Raw genomic sequence first — 23,632 nt, forward strand, 5'->3', positions numbered from 1 at the left:
GGAATACATCTGTCTAATAAAATGTAATATTAATTGATAGACTCCCATCTCCCTCATGATAGTCCACAGCTTTCCATGGGTCACACAATCGAACGCCTCCAACAGGTCCATGAAAGCCATGTATATCTTCCCCACCTTCATCCTGGTATATTTTCTATTATGAGTGACCGGTTTATGCACTGATCTAGGGTGCCCCTTCCCAGCTGTAAACCATATTGGGCCTGATTTAAGATATTATTTTCTTTGGCCCAATCCACTAACTTAGAGAGGCAGAGCCATCCCATTAGCTTTGCTTTTGTGTCCAGCAGGGATATTGGCCTGAACTTTTTTGGGTCAGACCTGTCCCCTTTTTTAAAAATAGGGACTATGACTCCAACAGACCAAGATTGAGGGAGGCCGACTCAAATTATGCTGTTCATCACGTTTGTCAATAATGGTGCCCATAGGTCTGGTATTCCCTGAAAAAGATCTATGGAGACACCGTTCGAACCAGGGGCCTTGCCTGAACTACACAACATCAGGCTCTCCCTAACTTCACTAAATGAGAAGAAAGAAGAAGCCTGTTGACCACATTCTATATTCAGAATTAAGGGTTGGGATGTAGAGGCAAAGATATTCTTGAAATGTGCCACCCACGCTTCCTCGTCTACATTGTTGTCTACTGTAGGATCTGCAGGATTTTAAAAATGAGGTGCATTTATTATTCTCCAGAAATCACGGCTGTTACCCATTTTTGCTGCCTCTCTAAGGTCCTCCCATATGGTTTATTTTATTGCCTTCTTTCTGTTGCTCCTATTAAGTTTATATGTAGCCCGCAGTCCCCTGATTTCATCCTGATTTCTGGGTCTACTTTTCAGAGCATGGATCAAATCTCTCCTTGCCGCTGAGCATGGTGAGTCAAACCATCCCCTTTCGTATCTCTTATTAGTGTCTTTCTTACATGTAAGAGTCCGTTTTGCCTGCTCTAGGAGATCACAGAAGGCCTTAACCATTTCATCTGCTTTGGTCTCAGGTGTTAAACATGTTGCTATATTATTAAGTGTAGCGGATATCATATTTGCCGTCGGTTTAGGCTGATTAACATGGGGCCATTTTAGTTGTATTCCATTCCTTCTTGCCACTAATGGGGTATCCATATTTGAGGTTTTGAAGGTTCCCCTCTAGCTGTTTTTATCTGTAGTGATAGAATAGCATGATCACTATAAATTGTAAATTGATTTTCCAACCTAGTGGCTCTTAAACTGATAGGGGCCGTGACTAACATATAGTCAACAGTTGACTGTAGGTCTTTTCTTTGGAAGGTTCCACCCATCTTCCCTGATATTGTTTCTAGTACACCTGTCATTACCATGTTTCTTTCTGCTAGGGTCCTATTTAGACAATTGCCATATTCATTATGCATAAAATGGTTGAGGCTGTCACCCCCAAGTCCTCAATACCACATATAGGAGCTGTGTTGTATTTACAGGGATATATATTAAAATCTCCCACCCAAAGAAGATTAAAAGGACAGTTACTACTATTGTTTGTGGCATATTCTATCGCTCGATCAACCTCTTCTACAATAGCATATTTATTTGGGCAAGTCTCATTGTTGTAAGTGTTGATTAAAAGCCATATGCCGTCTCTATGTATCTCCAGTGTAATAATAAGGGAATTTTCACTTAAAGGTGCACATTTTAATACCTTTGCTAAAAAGGTATTTGGGATTAATGTCAGAATACCCCCCTTAGCCCTCCCCGAAGATGAAGATTTGGCTGGGGTTTGGTAGGAGCAATACCCATTTACAAAGATTGGGTCAATCGACCATGTCTCCTGAAAACATATAATATCATGGTTTTGCCACATTTTTAACCAGTTTACCTCACTTAATTTTTGCGCAATGCCTGCCAAATTCCATGAGGCTATCTTTAAAAAACTTTTACTAGGCTCCTTTTGTGGCTCACTCGAGTTAGCAATTGTTTCGTTACGGGGAGTCCTGAGCCCTAAACTCTCTAAATGAGTTTGGGTGGTTTTGGTGGATTGGTGTAGTCAATCATTCTTCCAGGTCAGTTAATGGGGCAAATTGATTTTCAAGGGTCAAAGTTTTCAACCTCAGGGGGTCTCCCCCCTTTTTCCACAGACCATTCTCTCTGTGATATAAATTTGATCTTTGGAGTGGCAGGTAATATGGTTTATAAAAATAGCCCAACGGGAAACAACAATTTCAGAGTTCATTATGGTGTCATTTCCCAAATATTCCAATATATATCTAACTATAAATTCATTATTAAAGTTTAAAACAATTACAATCCCCCGCCAGTTCTTTTCTCGCTGGACCCACTCACACAGTCCTTCTAGCCATAATCATCTGGCTTTAGAGGTTCCGGACTCTCCCCCCCTGCCCCTTAAATTTTCCTGACAGCCAGTGTAATGCTTTGTGAATCAGTTGACTCGTAGATTCCACTTGACCCTCATTCAGCTTCGGTGCATTCCCTTGGACCAATACTAGGGGAGCAGCTGCCGGCGGTAGATGTAGGGTTTGTAATTGGCTTCGTATTTGGCCGGCATTCGCCCTATCAGATCTTTGGCGTTCTATTTGGTTGTCTGGCCCTCTCTCTACGCCAAATTGCATTTGTCCTCCAGATGTAGAAACTGCTTTGGGGGGAGGTAATGATAGTGGGTATTTTGTGACAGTGCGCATATCACTTGCCTGTTTCCTGCATGATGGATTATTCATAGATCTATTTAAGGCCGCACTCATGTTTTGCATTAACAGGTTAGCTGGGGCGTTACTGTGAGAAGGTGGGTACTCTGTATTTCGTGTAGTCCCCCTCACAAACCCCCTCCCATCTACACCAGTTGGGTTACTTTGAGTTTGAGTCTCTTGTTCTGAACGCCTTCTTACATTTGTCCCATTACCCTCTTGACCCTTCCCTAAGGGCGCCATTACCCTAATAACTGTTCGTTTTTTCCAGCTGTAGTTCAAGGACCGATAGCTTCCCCTCCAGCCTTGCGAGTGTAGCTGTAATAGGATTCAACATCGTGGCTACTAGGGTCTCCAGTCTAAGCCACATATCCTCATTTGTCAAAGGGTCAGTATTTGTTATAGCGGCTACTGGGATAGTATCTCGATCCTGGATGTTCTGGGAAGTTTGCTCCTCATTGCTGTTCCCTCTTTGTTTATATTTATCTTTAGTTTGTCTGGGGGCGTTCGCTGGTTTCTGATTCTGTGCCCCCCCCCCCTCTTTTCCTCTTCCCTGTTTTTTCCAAGGTACCTCCACTGGCCTTTGCTCCCCCCGCATCCCTGGTAGATATTCCAGTTGTTGTTACCCGTGTTGTTTGGATCGGGGTTTCGCCCCCTTCTCCTACATCTATTATGGCCTCCCTCTGGGTTTGCTCTGAGTATTGTATTAAGATCGGGGATGTTGACTCAGGCATAGCAACAGGATTTATCTGAGGGAGCGGCTTCAAAGATAGGCGCCTTTGCGTTATCTCTATTTCATGTTCCAAGACAGAGGTGGCTCTGGTTAAAAACGAGTTGAGTGTCCCCACAATTCCCTAGCCCCTGCGTCTACTCCACGTGTCCCAAGCAGGCAATACCACAACTGGTCTAAAATGTTATCCTAGGGTTTACACAGCTCCTTTATTTTAATAGTAGATACGTAGAGTATAGGTCAGTGCCTTATTCTTGTGGTAGGCGGTTAGAGAGTAGGCCCAGCCCATCCTCCTTCAGGCTCCAACGGGCTTAGACGAGCTTCGCCCGGGTGCGCTGCGGGTCTCTGCTGGCGCTTTATGCGCGTCGGCACCCCCTGGGGCTGCTGGTACTTGCAGTTGTGGTGTGGTCCTCTGGGTGGGGTCACGTGGCTAACAATCACCAGTGACCAGCAATCCCCTATACCCCCCCCCCCCCCAGCGTGGTCTTTCTCTCTCCACAGTCCAAAGTCAAAGTCTTTTCCTCTCTTTTCCTCTCCAAGAGTCACCAAATAAGAATGGCACTGTGTGGCAGGTGGAGGCGGGTGTTAAGCTGAGCTGAACTGCGCAGGGGTTAAGCAGAGCAAGTTGGAGCTGAGGCCGGAATGTGAAAGGGCGGGGGGTTAGCGGTTAGAAGTTAGTGTTTGCCTTAACGGCTCCTCAGGTTTCTCCTCTATCACTCTTCCGGGCACCAGGGCGCCGCACCACAACCCCTCACTTCTCATCTATAATCTGTCATTTTTCTGCGTTTCACTCGTTCCTGTTCCCCGCGACTCGAGGCTCGCGACTCACACCTCTTGCCTCGCGACTCGCCGCTCCTGCGGCTCACTGCCCAGCTACTCCGAAGCTTCGCCTGCTGCTCTTGCGAGGTTTCGTCAAAAACAGAACAAAGTGTAATCAATCCCACTAGGAGGAGGGATAATCAATAGATCGGGTACTTCTGCATAAAACAGACAAAACAGCAGACACTATGGTTACACCAAGGACAGCTGAACAAGCATAAATATAAGACAGCATCACATGTTAAGTACTCAAATTATATGCTTCCCCGTACTCACTTCTGAAATTCCAGTCTCAGGATTAAATCAGATCTCTCCAAATGAAAGGCAAAAAAAAATAAACAATATGACAATTTTTGAGTGTTGACACATGTAACTAGTCCTACCAGTCCTTAACACAGTGCAATATATCAGCAAATGTGGCACACCTATAAAATCCACAGGTGTCCCCACCACCCCTAACAAGGAATTCGATATACGAATAGTGCTTTATTGACACAAGAGATAGGCACCTTTACTACTATATGTGCATGTTGTGTTTTTGTTGTGCATGGCATGTTAAAATAATTTTTCCAGCAGACACGGATGTCTGACATCGCGATCAGTACTTAGCACCTGTTATTTACCACTAGTACTGGCGATATTCACGGTATGAATTGTAGAAGCACCGGATATCACACACCAGTACTAGTAATAATTGTGGCATGGGTACTTGCGTATTGTTGTGGTATGAGCCAAATGCCGTTTTTAATGTATTATTGCATTTTTTTCATTCCTTTGCAGCTACTCGACATTTTACGAGGTTAGTCCTCTACGCATGAAAGGCACTCCTTGGCGCAAGTGTAAAAATGCTTTTCACGTGGTAAATTTTTACCACTCACTTTTTCTCACTACACTCACTTTGATTAGAGAGGTCCTGACGAAAGCCCTTATATTTTTTCAACGGGTGAAACATGTTGACCAACTAGTAATAAATACTGTTACCCATAGTTTCTGTAACATATTATCCGCTCTCTTGTTTTTTTAATCATACCCCAGATCACCAAGAATAAAATAACGGGTAGCAATCTGGAGGTATTTTTATTATAGTTTCACTCACTTCATGACATTCACCACACCTCAAAACCAGCTCCACTGTAAACAGGTGTCGCAGCACAGGCGGGTAGCATTCGGCTACCTGGCTGGGACCCAATGATGAAGCATGACACCAACCAGGTTGGTGTGTGAGGGTTTTATTATCAAATCTCTGAGGTGCTAGACACTATAAACGTCAGACAGTCATTTTGTGTGGCCGTCTTCTTTGGTTACAAAAAATAAATAAAGGTAATCTCCTTCCTCACTCCCCATGAGTGTAAGCAATTAAACAAACTGGAAGTCCTCCAGCAGTCCGTGTATCCCACTAGACTGCTTTGCAGAAAGTAGCATTCAATCTTGTTGAAAGACGCAAACGGGTTCAGAGGGATACAAAGTATCAGCCTCACTATGCACGTGCGTGCTATAAAGAAAACCAAGCGACTTCCGTTGCTCACGTGCACGTGAACACAACAAAATAAAAAGGAGAAGTCACTAGCGTAATAGTGCTCCTCGCGCTCTATTCACAAGGGACATAAAAGTCTGTCAGACCGACAGAAAGCGAGATTTAAAAGTGAGGAATCAAACAAATGCACAGCGCTCAATAGCGCGTAAGTAAAATAAAAGGAAAGACAGTCTCCAGCGCGTCCTCGCGCTCAGGGAAATCCACAAGACTGTAGAGTGCAATGGGTCCTGGCGTGAACAAAATAAACGAAAAGGGGAAACAGGCTCCAGCGCATCCTCGCGCTCACGGCAATAAGGAAGACAGAGGTATTCAGCACATCCAGGCTGAATAACAGTAGATCAGGGACGAAAATCTCATACAAAAACGCTTTATGCTCGGGGAAATCACCAGAGGCACTGCAGCACAGGTACTGGAGAAACAGGAACTCACAGGCAGGAAGGGCGTGGTCCTAGCAAAAAAGCCAAACACCTGAGACCGGGAGCTGGCAGCTTATATGCTGCATATGTCATCTGACAGACTAGTGCAGCATGGAAAAGCATTCAATCTGGTAGCAGTTGCAGAGCATTATGGGAATGGTAGTTTTTGGCTGCTATCAAGGAGGGACAAGGTACAAGAAGCCTGACGGTTAACAGTTCTCCCCCTAAAGGCCTATTCACCGGTCTAGGTTTAGAGGGATGTAATGCATGGAATTTTCTCACCAATAAAGGAGCATCAACGTTCTCAGCAGGTTCCCATGTTCTGTCTTCAGGGGCGTATCCCACCCAATCTACAAGGTATTGTAGTTCCCCCCAGTATCTTTGTGAATCAATAATACGCCTGACTTCATACTCTAGTTCCCCTTCAATGGTGACAGGAGAAGGTGGGGGCTCAGGACATGAAGGGATGACATATGGTTTGAGCAGAGAAGTATTAAAAACAGGGTGTATATGCATGTCTGATGGAAGCTCTAATTTAACTGCCACAGGGTTAACTACATGTAGTATTGTGCATGGACCCATGTATTTGGGATGTAACTTTCGGGGTCCTGATAGCCTGAGGTTTTTTGTGGACAGCCATATCTGATCTCCGACAGAATAATCACGGGCAGGACGTCTGTGTTTGTCCGCTCGTGTTTTCATGTGTTGTTTGGCTTCAAGTAGTTCTTGCTTGCCATGCTTCCATATAGACATGAGGAAAGTGTGGTGGTCTGCGACTGCTGGAAAGTCCGTCAACAAGGGAGGAAGCTGAAGAGGAAGGAATTTAGGATGATAACCTGTGTATAACAATAACTTTAACATCTGTACGGTTTCTGTAGTTTAATCTGTGCACTCGCCATGCACAGCTTATGACCTCACATAGTACAACACTCATGACATGTTCTGTGACATCATTGATAACATTACTGATGACAACTGAGCAGACATCATTGATGACAACACTGAGCATGGCGGGTGCAAGTTATAGTTAATGTAGTCTGGATTGTTATAATTATATCAAGTCAGCTAGGAGTTCTGTGAGCATTTTCCGTGTTCCTTTATAAGATCTGGGAACTCTAAGTGACTTGTACTATCCTGATAATGTACAGAAGGGTGTACCTTATTAGTTAATAAACATGATCGTAGCATAATCCTTCCCTCTAACCACTTACATTTATGACGTGGTAAAAATTGATTTGAAAGAAATAGTAAACATAAAGAATAAAATTAGAATCCTTAGTGCAAATTTAACACTTGGCTGCTGGCAACAGGCGTTGTGATTTCACAACTCAACTGTATATATGGGATACATTCTTCCCCACAGTACATTAAAAGGGTATTGCAACTCACTGAGGAGTTCCATGACCATATAGAGGAACGAGACTGGGGGCCAAGTTCCTTCATGTATCTCTGAGACGACTTGCAATATCCTTAACATGTATGGCAGTCTGCACTTTAATCCTTATAATACATGATCGCATCATTCCCACAAACCACTTAAATCCTTGGTACGTAGCCCTTTCATATGAAAGAGAGTGCATGTTTGCAAACATTAAGAATAAAACTAGAATCTCTAATGCATTATTAAGCACATCAAATAAACCGTTAGATATTTGTTGAAGAATGATGTTAGAATATATTGATTTTGTAACTATTAGTTAGTAACTCTATTTGGTTTATTTATTATGACATGAATTGTATATTTCCCTCTTCCCTTCCTTCCTTCCCTTACATTTTTTGTTATCCTTTCATTGACGTTAGTTTTTAAGCGATGTGATTTATTTATGAATGCTTATTTCTGACTGTGATTATTCGCTTTATGTAATTTAATGAATTCTATTATCAATTTTCTGTATGTATTCTATGTTTTTCCGCTGTCAAAAATTCAATAAAATCATTTTGAACTAAAAAAAAAGAATCACTTTGATACAACTCAGCTTTAAAAAAAAAAATAAGGCGCAGCAGTTTGGAATGGGTAGAAACATACCAAAACATTCTAACTTTGCTATAAATACCCCGAGTGGAAAAACAACAACTATACAGCTGGAAAAACAAAGCAGAAGAAAGAAACGCAACCTTCTGTTCTGTACTTTAAGCAGCTGCTTTAAACATGCTACATGACCTACCTTTCTCATGGGCTACTGGCTGTGACAGCAGGCATTGTGACGTCTGAACTCAAATCTAACAAGTTATTGAAGCTGAGATCTGATGACATTTTTTCATAATAGGCAATTGGTTATATCACAAGTTGCCTATGATAAAGAAATTAGAGACAGGTTTTTATAGAGGATTGCAGAATCCCATGTATTATTACTAAATACACTGAGCTACAACGTCATTTCTTCATTACGGGGAGACTAGAGACATTAGAAATAGCCTGTAAATGGAAATCAGAGACTGACTTTTATAAAGGCATTGCAGGCTCCCCTGTGTTTTAAAGCTCTTCTTTGAATTATATGACTTATGGGTGTGCATAGGTATGGTATGTTCCATGAACATTTACTGTGAATCCATGATTGTTCTTCAGTATGTGTTGTTTTCTACAATTTGAAATGATCAAGTAAAAAAAGACAAAAGAAAAGAAGTGGAACTACCACCAGCTAACAAGCATAGTATATGAACTTGAAGGCGTCTAGATTTGTTGTCGGCAAGAAGCCCCAAAACTACATTTGTCTCAGCTCTTAAAGAGTTAGCCACTATGCTAGCAACTACCTGTAACAGTGATGAGATTTGTGTCTTTTTAACCTGTGGACTGAGGAGCCATCAGATGAAGGAGCCACCAGTCCTACAATAATACTCCAGTCTTTAATTACATTTTGAAAGCACATAGCCTCTTTGCGAGAAAGTTACGTTATTTTAAGTTGATTTATGCAGTTGATATGTGCTGCGCAGAAATCACTCGTGAGGTTATCCAATCGCAAGAGCATGGTTTGCAGGTGCTGTATTAGAGTTATCTCGTTGGATCCTTTCCTTTCTAGTTTTCAAAAGTAACTTTCCATCCTCTCTTCAGGAATCTTCCACTGAGCATTCCAAATCTTCAGATTCTTCCAACATTTCTTTCCAAATATGGGTAGTTGTGTGCCCTTCTCAGGACAATAGTCGGTATCTTTCTTACAGCCAGCTATAGCACTAAAGCATTATCTAAGATGCCCTGCTTGATTTAAGGATGGAGTTTCACTTGGCAATTCTCATGGAGAGCTGCATCCAAGCTCTGCACTAAAGTTGTTCACTTAGCACCTCTGAATGACCCAAGGATAGGGGTGGTTAAAGTTGGTATCAGTACTCTAGCTTTATTACATTTGCCAACAGCATTTGCCACCCTGAAGTACTCCCTCCTGTTAGATTGTCTTGATTCCGTCTGATTGCTGGTCCAGTGTTGAGCTGCCTCACTTCTCTCCAGCAATATCTCTTTCATGTCTGCCCCTTTTGTGTGTGGGGTGCTGCAGAGCTACTTCCGAATGCTCTATTGATTCAACATCTGCATTACACTCATCAGCTTTCAAAATTAGTTTGTTTTCTTGCTGGTGACACCAGTTTCATTTTATGTCTGGTTGGAGACCCTCTGTGAGGTGAGGATCTTTGACTTTGTTTCAGGCAGGTCTAGTAAAGTCGGGTAGTAGTGGCTCAATTAAACTCAGATAAAACCTATATTTCGGATATAGGCTCATGGGCTTGATAATAGTTGGCCCGATCTGTGATTGGTCCTGCCTGCTTTCTGTCAAACTGGGATTTCTCTTTAATTCTGAGCCGAATTATCCCTCATATCTCTGCAGTGTTGGCTGCTTGCTCTCACCATCGTCTCCATTTGTGAAAAATGACATGGTGGTCAAGGATGATTGATAGCACCCAGCAGTGGCAGTGACAGGTCGGTAAGTTAATTAAGTAAACATTGTTTATTTTGGGCTTCCTAAATCGGATCTGCAGCGGTAACTTCAGAATCATGCTGTGAGACCGGTGACTAACTCCCTTACATTTTTCGATGCTAGTCCCCTGCTACGTTCTTGTCATTTGCTATCCAGGAAGGCTTCATTTGTTTTAGTGTTTTGCACATTGCTGACAGATGCCTTGCTTGAGTTGCTATACGATCTATTAGATCTTCTTACCTCTGCTTTTGATAATCCCCAACTTCAAAAGAGCTTGTTTGGATGGCTGAGTTGTTTCTGTCCTTTCATTCAACCTGTGGAATTCTCTTTGATTAATCCTTCAATTTATAATTGTCTTATTTTTCGCAAGTGATAGAAGACATGTCTTTTTGCAGCAGCTCTCTGTAAGTTAATGAATAAGTATGGGCGGAAAATCCGTTCCGCTCGCGGATTTTGGGTAAATTCGCAATCCGCGAGATTCGCGAATTTCCCGCAAAATCCGCAAATCCGCGAGCAGCGGATTTTATGGCTTACTCGCACTGTTCGCGTGAGTTCGCGGCTTCCCAGTTCAACTTCGCGCCCCGCGAATAAGCGCTAAATTGCAGAAATACGATCTTAGCAAAACTGAAACTACTTACCAGGTTCAAAAGTTCAAGCTCATCATTAGTAGCCATTTCCTGTAGTGCTTCCTGAGAGGCCCCTCCAGAGTTCAGTTGCCTACTTGCAACTATTATGTGACCCTGCTCTGACCCTCAGAATAGTTACACATATGCCACAAAGGTCCTGAATTACAGCTAAGGGAGACAAGCAGGAGCCAGGCTGGAAGTTCAAATCCAGTGACACATTAATGAGCCCCTAATTCATTATTGTCAGTTGGGGCAGGGCAGGTGTTGTAACTAATTTTGCAACAATGAAAGCACTTAGCAAGTGCAAAAGATCACTAATCAGGAAGCACTAAGGAAGCAGGTGCCAGCTAAAAAAATATTCTGTGACACATTAATCAGCCCCAAATTAATTCAGGTCACTTGAGGCAGGGAAGGTGTGCTTTGCTTTGCCACAATAATGTACACTGGACAACCAGAGGGTGCTGTGATGAAACAGAGGGTGGCATGGGTGAGCCAGAGGGTGGCATGTGGTGACAGAGGGTGGCAGTGATGAAGAAGAGTGTCCCAAACAGGCTGGACACGTAGAAACAACAAGTTCGCAAAACTTGCGACCCGACAGGTAAGTTCGCGTTTGCGAAATTGTACAAAAACCTTTGCGACCTGGCAGAAACCCGCGCGAACACAAAAAAAAAAAAATTCGCGAGAATTCGCGGATTGCGAGTTCGCAAATCCGCAAAATTCGCGAACGCGAGATTCGCAAAATTCGCCCATGCTTATTAATGAACTCACATGTATCACCCCCTTGCACAATGACATCAGTGCAAGCATAGAAGCCACCTAAAAAATTCGTTACCGAACCTGATTTTTCTGATAGCCGTAAAATTGCAAATATTAAAAGACTGCTGTATCATTTACAAAAGCAATCAGGATCAGAACCCCTGCTTATCTTGCAGACACGCTCACCATCTCTGGTGGTTCTCTGCACACCTGCAGCCAGGACAACATCTGACTGGAGACCAAGAAGACGTTTCCATCTATGCACCCAGGTTACATCCCCACATCCATTAGGACAGCCCAGCACTGCTCTAGTTTAGGAGAGAGTTAAAGACTCGCCTCTTTAAAGGACACTACTTCACAATGTATTGCCCGTCCTATCACTCGCCAACTTTATGCGTTTCTTTGACTCTGTACAACGCCCTGTTGCCCCACTGTGGCTTTATCTGTGCTATAAAAATATCTCAAATGACATCACTGATGACACCACTGATTACATCATCCATGTGATCCTCTGATGCCCCTCCTCACAGCCTAATATAGCCTTTGATACACCCACTCTAAAATACAGACTGCCATTCTCAAATACCATAGACACACTAATACCAGTTACTACATACCCACTCACTGATTCTTAGGTCTACACACACATCCACTCACTCACCCGTATTCAGTCATACATGCAGTCACTCATCAATACCTCCACTATCATATGGACTCATACACCTATACAGACACTCACACACCCCACTCACCCATAGAGTTATTTACACAGCTAGTTAGTCATGCAAAGAATCAATCACACTCCCATTTACTCACCTTTACAGTTATACAGACAGCACCTCACTTATTCACAGAGATACTAACACATACTTACTCTCTTATGCAATCACTGACACAAGCTCACACTCAACCACACAGCCACTCTCACAATCACTCACTGTCACATATAGTCATTATATACACCAACACTCACATATACTGCCTTTCACCAATGTAGTTACTCACAAAAGTACCACTGAGACATCCATTCACTCACCAACACAGCCATACACACACTCACCCACCCACACAGCCCCTCACAGACGCACTCTTGAACACATACATCCAGTGAATCACCCACTCACACATTCATGCAGTGAGTCACACACCCCGCCCACCCACACAGACACTCAGGCACCCATACAGATACACAGACAAACAATCACTAACCCATATAGACACTCATGTAGCTATTCACCAACCCATGCAACCTCTTACACACCAACAGACAGACTGGTACATACATTCACACAGTTTAGTCACTAACCCATGCATTCAGCAAGACACTTTTAATCACTCACTTATACAGTCAGTCACACACCTACTAAATCATCCAGACAGTCATACACCCACTCATTCTTCAATACACCTTGGCCTATATATAAAACATATTTAAACTTTACAGAAACACACAGTCACTGGATGATGTCATCAGTAATGTCATTTGAGATGTCATCAGTGATGTCACTGACCATGTCAAAAACTCTTGCAACATGCCACTCCCTTGTAGAGAAAAGATTGAGTGTGGACCACAGATGTGTGCAAATATTTTCTTGTTTATTTCAATCTGTCTGCCATAACGCGTTTTATTATTAGAAAAACAACTTAAAATACAAAAACCTTAGAAATTAAAAAGTTATAGTTCTACCCTAAAATTATATTAAAACATTGGTACAAGCCTGGAGCTTCAACATCCTAATATTTGTAAGGCCTCATGGAACCCGAGGGGATAGGGGATTTAAAACCCCTAAGGCTCACTGAGGACTTTGTATTTTTTTGTTAGAACATTCTGCCCTCTAGTGGTGGAATGTTCTAAAAGCCTTATAGCCCATTGTAGCTGGGCTATGCCGGCCATTAAAGGATCCCTCTGTCACGATCCCCACAGGCCTTAACGTCTGCCTGTAGTGTAGTCTCGCAGGGATGACATGAATAACCTCCTCCGTCTCTTACCCACCCCCCTCTGTCCTACCTTCATGGTATCAGAACGGGGGTGCAGTGACAGCCGGGGGAAGGAATCCTGGTAGGGTGGTGCCTGAAGATGTTGTATGAGATAAGGGACCTTCTTGACTCAGGACCTGAAGAGATGACAACCCACAACAATTACTATCATGTATGATTGCCTGCACGCTGTCTTTAGGCATTTATGGGAGCATGAAGGGTAATGAAAACCATAGTCACCTGAAAGAAGAAAGTTTCAAGGCTGTCCTCATCGATGAAGAAGAAAAGAAATGATGTGCTCCTGCACTCGTCGTTCAGATAAATGGCAGAAATAAGGATGAAGCACTTAGCTACCAGGATAAACAAAGGAAGATAATACGCTCTTGCGCCACCAACAGGGAGTAGGACAAAGTATGGTTAAGTGCCTCCGCACTACTGCGCTGCAAATGTGAATAATAAATGGCAGGGTGAAGAGAACAAGCTCTTGCGCTCACCGTGCTGTGCAGAAAGAGTCCCAAAACCAAGGTGATGAATAACGCGCTCCTGCGCTCACCGTGCTGTGCTCAGGGGATAAAGACAAGGTAACGGGAATGCTCTCCTGCGCTTCCCGTCTTGTATCAAGGGTGAAATGCGGGCAAGGTGATGGTGTTGTGCTCCTGCGCTCACCGTGCCGTGCCGGCGGGGAGGCAACAAAGGCAAAGGAAACGGGAATGCGCTTGAGCGCTTCCCGTATTAAATCAGGGATGAAATGCGGGCAAGGTAATGGTGTTGCGCTCCTGTGTTCACCGGGCTGTGCCGGCAGGGGGGAAACAAGTGCAAAGCAAATGGGAATGCACTCCAGCGCTTCCTGCAACTGATCAGAGGCGATATATGGGCAAGGTGATGTTGTTGCGCTCCAGCACTCACCGTGCCCGGCCGGCGGGGGAGAAACAAGGTAAAGAAACGGGAATGCGCTCCAGCGCTTCCCGCATCGGATTAAAGGCGAAGTAGCAGGCAAGGAAACGGGAATGCGCTCCTGCGCTTCCCGCAACGAAAACAATCACTGGTTTGCAAGGCGGTCGTCCAAAACTAAATCAGAAGCACCGGGGTGTGCTTCGTTGGTTGTTTAAATGGTGCTTCCCCCGGAAGTTGGACGGTGATGACCCAAGGTACTGCGCTACTCGTAAGCGCTAGACCGCCAACCAGCCATGTTCATTCGTGGCTTGTTACGGGGACATGACACCCTGCTTGTTAAAGGCCCTCACCAAACACTGAAGAGGACCTTTAATGGGAGGTACAGCCTGCTACAGCAGGCTATAAGGCTATAATATACACTCCACTGAAAACATGCTATAACTTGCACACCTCGGTACAGTGTTGTAAACTCCCTGGTAGGCTAAATCATCTATAACTCAGGCCTTCACTCATAGCATATTTATTCATAACATTTGTAAGAACATTCATGATATCTAAAATGACATAATTTATGGGAAGTCTGTACTTGGTAGAAGGGCGAGTTATGTTTGATTTAGTCTTCCTAGCAGGATTACAACACTGTATACTGAGGTGCGCGAGCTATAGAAAGTTTTGAGCATGCGGAAATTATAACGTAACTTTAAAATTTCTACGGTTTCTGTAGTTTAAGCTGTGCACTCGCCATGCACAGCTTATGACCTCACATAGTACAACACTCATGACATGTTCTGTGACATCATTGATAACATTACTGATGACAACTGAGCAGACATAATTTATGACAACACTGAGCATGGCGGGTGCAAGTTATAGTTAATGTAGTCTGGATTGTTATATTCATATCAAGTCAGCTAGGAGTTCTGTGAGCATTTTCTGTGTTCCTTTATAAGATCCTGGAACTCTAAGTGACTTGTACTATCCTGATAATGTACAGAAGGGTGTACCTTATTAGTTAATAAACATGGTCGTAGCATAACCCTTTCCTCTAACCACTTACATTTATGACGTGGTGCAAATTGATTTGAAAGAAATAGTAAACATGAAGAATAAAATTAGAATCCTTAGTGCAAATTGAACACACCAGAATGCAGTTAGGTATTTGTTGTAAAAAGATATTAGACACAATTTAATACAAGTCAGATTTAAAAAACGTTGTAGCGTCCAATATGTGGAAACATCCAGAGTGATTCTTTCTTTCGTAAAGATTGGAAAATAGAATAAGCATGTTGACCCCATTCTGTCCATCACTGTTAAACTAGACCAAAAGATCAGACGAAGGAAAAGGCACGTTACGTTTTCCTTTTCAAAGTGCAGCTTTAATTATGCTCTGTGACCTGCATTTCCCCTTGGCTGCTGGCAACAGGCGTTGTGATGTCACAACTCAACTGTATATATGGGATACATTATTCCCAACAGTACATTAAAAGGGTATTGCAACTCACTGAGGAGTTCCATGACCCTATAGAGGAACGAGACTGGGGGCCAAGTTCCTTCATGTATCTCCGAGATGGCTTGCAATATCTTTATCATGTATGGCAGTCTGCACTTTAATCCTTATAATACAGGACCACACCATTCCCACAAACCACTTAAATCCTTGGTGCGTAGCCCTTTCATATGAAAGAGAGTGCATGTTTGCAAACATTAAGAATAAAACTAGAATCTCTAATGCATTATTAAGCATATCAAATAAACCGTTAGATATTTGTTGCAGAATGATGTTAGAATCACTTTGATACAACTCAGCTTTAAAAAAAATAAGGCGCAGCAGCTCGGAATGGGTAGAAACATACCAAAACATTCTAACTTTGCTATAAATACCCCGAGTCCAAAAACAACAACTATACAGCTGGAAAAACCAAGCAGAAGAAAGAAAAACAACATTCTGTTCTGTACCTTAAGCAGCTGCTTTAAACATGCTACATGGCCTACCTTTCTCATGGGCTACTGGCTGTGGCAGCAGGCATTGTGACGTCTGAACTCAAATCTAACAAGTTATTGAAGCTGAGATCTGATGACATTTTTTCATAATAGGCAATTGGTTATATCACAAGTTGCCTATGATAAAGAAATTAGAGACAGGTTTTTATAGAGGGATTGCAGAATCCCATGTATTTTTACTAAATACACTGAGCTGCAACGTCATTTCTACATTACGGGGAGACTAGAGACATTAGAAATCGCCTGTAAATGGAAATCAGAGACTGACTTTTATAAAGGTATTACAGGCTACCCTGTGTTTTAAAGCTCTTCTTTGAATTATATGACTTGTAGGTGTGCATAGGTTTGGCATGTTCCATGAACATTTACTGTGAATCCATGATTGTTGTTCAGTATGTGTTGTTTTCTACAATTTGAAATGATCAAGTAAAAAAAGACAAAAGAAAAGAAGTGAAACTACCACCAGCTAACAAACATAGTATATGAACTTGAAGGCGTCTAGATTTGTTGTCGGCAAGAAGCCCCAAATCTACATTTGTCTCAGCTCTTAAAGAGTTAGCCACTATGCTAGCAACTACCTGTAACAGTGATGAGATTTGTGTTTTTTTAACCTGTGGACTGAGGAGCCATCAGATGAAGGAGCCACCAGTCCTACAATAATGCTCCAGTCTTTAATTACATTTTGAAAGCACATAGCCTCTTTGCGAGAAAGTTACGTTATTTTAAGTTGATTTATGCAGTTGATTTGTGCTGCGCGGAAATCACTTGTGAGGTTATCCAATCGCAAGAGCATGGTTTGTAGGTGCTGTATTAGAGTTATCTGGTTGGATCCTTTCCTTTCTAGTTTTCAAAAGTAACTTTCCATCCTCTATTCGGAAATCTTCCACTGAGCATTCCAAATCTTCAAATTCTTCCAACATTTCTTTCACAAATATGGGTAGTTGTGTGCCCTTCTCAGGACAATAGTCGGTATCTTTCTTACAGCCAGCTACAGCACTAAAGCATTATCTAAGATGCCCTGCTTGATTTACGGATGGAGTTTCACTTGACAATTCTCATGCAGAGCTGCATCCAAGCTCTGCACTAAAGTTGTTCACTTAGCAACTCTGAATGACCTAAGGATAGGGATGGTTAAAGTTGGTATCAGTACTCTAGCTTTATTACATCTGCCAACAGCATTTGCCACCCTGAAGTACTCGCTCCTGTTAGATTGTCTTGATTCCGTCTGATTGCGTGGTCCAGTTTTGAGCTGCTTCACTTCTCTCCAGCAATATCTCTTTCATGTCTGCCCCTGTTGTGTGTGGGGTGCTGCAGAGCTGCTTCCTAATGCTCTATTGATTCAACATCTGCATTACACTCATCAGCTTCCAAAATTAGTATGTTTTCTTGCTGGTGACATCCATTTCATTTCATTTTATGTCTGGTTGGTGACCATCCGTGAGCTGAGGATCTTTGACTTTGTTTCAGGCAGGTCTAGTAAAGTCGGGTAGTAGTGGCTTAATTAACTCAGATAAAACCTTTATTTCGGATATAGGCTCATGGGCCCGATAATAGCTGGCCCGATCAGTGTGCGCTCTCTGTGATGGGTCCTGCCTCCTTTCTGTCAAACTGGGATTTCTCTTTAATTCTGAGCCGAATTATCCCTCATATCTCTGCAGTGTTTGCTGCTTGCTCTTACCATCGTCTCTATTGGTGGAAATTGACAAGGTGGTCAAGGATGATTGATAGCACCCAGAAGTGGCAGTGACAGGTCGGTAAGTTAATTAAGTAAACATTGTTTATTTTGGGCTTCCTAAATCGGATCTGCAGCGGGAACTTCAGAATCATGCTGTGAGACCTGTGACTAACTCCCTTACATTTTGTCGATGCCAGTCCCCTGCTACATTCTTGTCATTTGCTATCCAGGAAGGACTTCATTTGCTTTAGGGTTTTGCACATTGCTGACAGATGCCTTGCTTGAGTTGCTATAAGATCGATTAGATATTCTTACCTCTGCTTTTGATAATCCCCAACTTCAAAAGAGCTTGTTTGGATGGCTGAGTTGTTCCTGTCCTTTCATTCAACCTGTGGAATTCTTTTGGATTAATCCTTCAATTTTTAATTGTCTTATTTTTCGCAAGTGATAGAAGACATGTCTTTTTGCAGCCGCTCTCTGTAAGTTAATGAACTCACATGTATCACCCCCTTGCACAATGACATCAGTGCAATCATAGAAGCCACCTAAAAATGTTCCGTTACAGAACATGATTTTTCTGATAGCCTTAAAATTGCAAATATTAAAAGCCTGCTGTATCATTTACAAAAGCACTCGGGGTCAGAACCCCTGCTTATCTTGCAGACACGCTCACCATCTCTGGTGGTTCTCTGCACACCTGCAGCCTGGACACCATCGGACTGGAGACCAAGAAGTCTTTTCCATCTATGCACCCAGGTTACGTTCCCACATCCATTAGGACAGCCCAGCACTGCTCTAGTTTAGGAGAGAGTTAAAGACTCGCCTCTTTAAAGGACACTACATCACAATGTATTGCCCGTCCACAGATCAGCTACCTCCCCTATCACTCGCTAACTTTATGCGTTTCTTTGACTCTGTACAACGCCCTGTTGCCCCCCTGTGGCTTCATCTGTGCTATACAAATATCACTTACATGCATAAGTAATGTCTCTGATTTTTGCAAGAGAATTTTTTGGGGATGTATTAGTATCTTAGTGTGCATTCAGAACACAGTCACATTTGAATTGGATGCTTTTAACCCGTGTTTTATATGTTCGAGTAAAAAAGCAAATATTTAGTCATTTTTTTCTTCGCCATGCAGCATATTTTTTAAATAGATGTGAGTTTTGTTTAGCTTCAGTGCATGGTCCTGTTCTTGTACAATTGTGGAGTAATTCAATGGCGAAAAGTTAACCTTTGTGGCCATGTTTCTGATTATTGCTAGACAAGGAACTGCTGGTTTAATATTTAAACAGAGAAGCCAAAAGCTCTTAACTATGAAAAGGTTTAAGGCAAAAGAAGGTGAATCACAGTTCAAATCGTTGGTAGTATATAATGTTGTTGACGGGTTTAACCTGGTAGTTTTCCGGTTAGTACTTACCACCGTAGTTAGTAAAATCTGCAGCATAGTTTGGGTGATAAGTTGTATTTTCATGCCTTTCCAATATTTGCATCTGCACTAGGGCCAGTTTTACAGTGTTTCACCACAACATGCTTAAACATTGAGTTACCTGAACTGTGTTAGCCAACGTTTTTTATCACTGAGTAACACGTTAAATGAAAGAATGCATTCATGGAGGATTGCTTTACTTGGAAAATCTGCGGATTATGCTAGTAACTACAGGAAGTATCATGCTTTCAATAACTTCTGATGACATACATATCTGTAGTGGAATAATTACAATGACCTGCAGATGGGCTAAGAACAAGCTATAACAAGTAAACTGGGTGTTGTGTGTAAAACGGATGTTTCTCAAGCAACCCATGCTTTTTGAAATTATAAAAGTTGGGCATGGTTTTATTAGAATGATGATATAAATTCCAGATTGCATTATTGTATTCGTATATCACACCAGCCAATCCCATGTAGGAGCTAACGTTTTTTAAAGAAGATTTTCTCTATCAAGCATGCGCAGAGCCTGGGCTCCTGAAGACAGTCCTTTTTTATCCCTGACTATTTTAGGATTACTCCTAAACTGGCTTTTGTTTACAATGTTTTCTAACACACCTATTCTAGGTGAGACATTGGAGGAGGCAGTCCGACGGGAGGTTGCAGAGGAGGTGGGCCTAGAAGTACAGTCCATGAAGTATTCTGGCTCTCAGCATTGGCCATTTCCCAACAGTTCTTTAATGTTTGCTTGCCAAGCTAAAGTCCAGCCACACGCGCAGGTGAGTACGTCTTTCCTTTAAACTACTACATACAGCCTATGATGTATTAAAATGGTAGCTATTGTGTTTTGCAACATTGAAACTACTCTTTTTTTGCTAAAGAAGGTAACAATAAGTAGTTTAGGCATGGCCTTCATAGAAAAATATCTGCAGCAGGTATTTGACAATCACAAACATTAGTAAATCGGTGCCCTGGCATTTTTGACGGTTCCCACCCTCAAATACGCCCACTGGATTTGTACTCCATCTCCTCTGGTGAGACTTCTCACGTGCTAACAGTTTCTAAGTCTGTCAAACTTCCCATCTTTCCTACCACCAGAATAACTTGCTTGTCCACTGAAATATCCTGGAGATCCCCTATGAGACTCACATATATGTGGCTCACCTGTCCTTCTGTTACCCCCCTTTTTGTGTGTGCGCCTTGGGAGTGATGGCTCTGGGGGACTACAGTTAGCTACGACAACTGGATGGTCCAGGAAGCAGTGAGTCCTCTGCCAGAGGCTACTTACCCTGATTCCGGCTAGAGGCAAGATCTGGGCCTTTGATCACTGATACACAAAGTCCGTTCAAGGAAAGGCCCACACTAACCAGAAAGTCAGGGAATAGTAGTTGTGGCTTTTATAAAGAGCGAGCTATGTTCATTTTTGGGTCTGGGATGGGTTTTAATTAAATATGACATTTTCTTTAACTGAATTACAACATATCATTGATGATGAAAGCTCTACCAACATAAGGCTGCTGTCAGTTTATGTATCTCTGAGGCCAGAAACGATAACGCAACTATACTGGAAGGAAACAGATTATTGGATAAGTCTAACAACTAATTGAAAAAGTAGGATGTTCTGTAAGAATAACAAACTAATACAAATAACTTGCGCGGGTAATTCCAATGAAAGAGTTAGTCCATTGCACGTAATCCCCCCAAATAGTACCAATCAAAGTCCATTAGTTTTAAACCAGTTCAAATTTGGTATTGTAAAGAATCCAAAAAGGGCTGAGAAGCTGGGTGGTGCTCCACAAAAGGGAGAGGTTGTTCGCCAGGCTGGGACACCTTATGCTGTGGGGAAAAAAAGAGAAAGTCTACTGGATAAACTATCTCAGAAATTAATGTTCTCCTTAGCAACAGGTTTGAGGTCTTAGCCCCATTAACCGTCCTGAGTACCGCAGCTAAAGGCTCTAAAAGTACCTAAGCTAGTGAAATGTATTTGGAAATATGGGTCTAAACATGCTGTCTTCAATAATACAGTTTTACAGGCAGATTTGTGTTATGATATGATAATAGAAATTCAATGCCTCGAAAGAATTGTTATGGGAAACTGTAAGGTCACCCCAGTCCACATCGAGTTTGAGAGTAACCCAACAGTGTGAATGCTTCACCACTCCTTGTTGAAGACTTATTAAAGTTCATAGTATGTGGGGGATATTACCAATACAAATGATAAGCACAATGATTTACATCTTTACCAACCTCCCCTCTCCCAAAATCTCAGTAGCCGCTACTTGAACTGCCCACAATCTGGTAATTATGCTATGCTGTGAAACCAGTTCTGGGTTGCTTGTGAACCTGCTGGAGAAGTGTAGGTCACATGTTCAGAGGCGGAGATCAGGGAGAGCAAGCTGGGAGGAGTTGGATCATCCTGAGGATGCATAGCGAACGCAGTGCAGTTCGGTCCCAGGAAGGGATAGATCACCTGTGACCTGACTAACCGTCGATGTGTTCTAAAGTTGTAGAAGTTATTTTTAATCTGCAACTTTGGGTGACAAATTATTTGTGCAAAATAGTAATTTTCTTGGTGCATATGATGAATTCACGATGTGACATAAACCAATTTGATTATTTGGTTTAGAAGTGTGATTAATAATGTAATATAACCAATAAACAAAAGAGGACCCTTGGGAGAACTGATACTAGGCAGAGGAGCAGGGGAATCAAAGGCACAACTAGCGAACATAACTACTGCCTAGATCTGATAAATATACAGGCTTTTATAGAGTCCCAAACTTATACAATCAGTCCAGAGCTCACAGGACAACAATTATAATAACATCAAGAGGCCATGGTAGAAAAACGATTTCATTTTTATTTTATTTTTCACATTATCAATTCAAACTTCAGGTTAGAAAAATGTAATAAATAATTACCACATTCAACCCACATCCCACACGTCCCTTCAGTCATTTATACTAAAACACGATCGCATCAACAAAGTTCATTCATCCATCTCACAACACAATCAAATTGCCGACTGATGTAGATGACTCATGTCCCATAAGGTCTCATACACCGTAGAGACCAGATGAAACAGTTTTGGGACAATCTTCAGGCGCCAACGCGCGTTTCGGTGATCGGCCTAGACTTGGGCCACACCTTCATCAGGACACAGTAGGGAAGGGAGGGGGACAGCAACACGACTCTAAGTGTCCGAATGGAGAATTTCTAAGTAGAGGACTACGGGGATCTGTCACAAAGTTCTTACTACCAACCGCATGCTTGGGTGCAAAGATTGCTCAAAACGCTTTCTATAAGAAGAGTATCTCCCAATAAATGCGATCGGGAATTGCACATCACCGTAGTTCGTGCAGCGCACCTGGGCTTGATATTTGTAGAATTGAGGGGTTGCGAAACCACTGCCTAGGAGAGTGAGAAAACCCCAGAAGAATCGTCTTATGAGCACGGTGCCTTGAGAAATTTCCAGGGTTGGTTATATTCTGCTCTTGAGCGCGTGATAGAAGATATGCTGCTGCCAGGGCCAACCGAAATAAGGTACAAGCTCGAGGCTGATTAAAGTCGGCTCGATGGCGTGGGGGGCAACTTCCCGACATCTTACAGGATGGGACCAAGCGCGGAGTGAATAATGTAATATAGTTGTGCCACAATTTTGTGTGAGACACTATTTATTTAAAATGGATGCACTTTCTGCTGTTCTGCTCATTTTGCTTGTGCTCATTCTCCCTCTCAGAGACCCACTGCAAGTCTTCTCTCCCACTGTTTCCGTGGAGCACAGTGTGTTATGATGCAAAAGGAACAAGCATTTGCAATGTAATTGGTCTCGCAATAGAAAAGTTTGAGCTTTTGGTGTGTAAAATGTAAAGATTTTTGATTTTTTGTTTATGTTTTTAAAAATATTAAAGTTTTAATTTTGGTAATACAAATGGCAATAGTTATAAAGTTAGCAAATGTTACTTCTACATCAATAGGTCTTGCATTAGGAAATTTTGAGCTATTGGTATTGTAAATGACAGATTTTTTATTTCAGTGTTGGTTTTGAAAATAGCTAAATAACTAGCTTTGTCATTTACAATGCCAATAGTTATAACTTTTGCAAATGTGACACCTATAGCATTTGTAATGCAATATGTGTTGTATTTACGTGACTTAGATGTATTGCTAGTACAAATAACAATGTT

The 23,632-nt window shown here is 42.2% G+C and overlaps 1 protein-coding gene across 3 annotated transcripts in view; it reads left to right on the top strand.

Annotated features, from left to right (window-relative positions):
• NUDT13 (nudix hydrolase 13) overlaps positions 1-23,632 on the top strand; it is a 756,871-nt gene that overhangs the window by 670,311 nt on the left and 62,928 nt on the right. For all 3 annotated transcript variants that reach the window (XM_086922288.1, XM_086922286.1, XM_086922287.1), the window contains one exon: positions 20,073-20,224. In XM_086922288.1, the coding sequence (XP_086778414.1) occupies positions 20,073-20,224 (152 nt within the window). The remainder of the gene's footprint in view (positions 1-20,072; positions 20,225-23,632) is intronic.

This window comes from Lissotriton vulgaris, chromosome 5, assembly GCF_964263255.1.
Source record: "Lissotriton vulgaris chromosome 5, aLisVul1.2, whole genome shotgun sequence".
NCBI lineage: Eukaryota > Metazoa > Chordata > Amphibia > Caudata > Salamandridae > Lissotriton > Lissotriton vulgaris.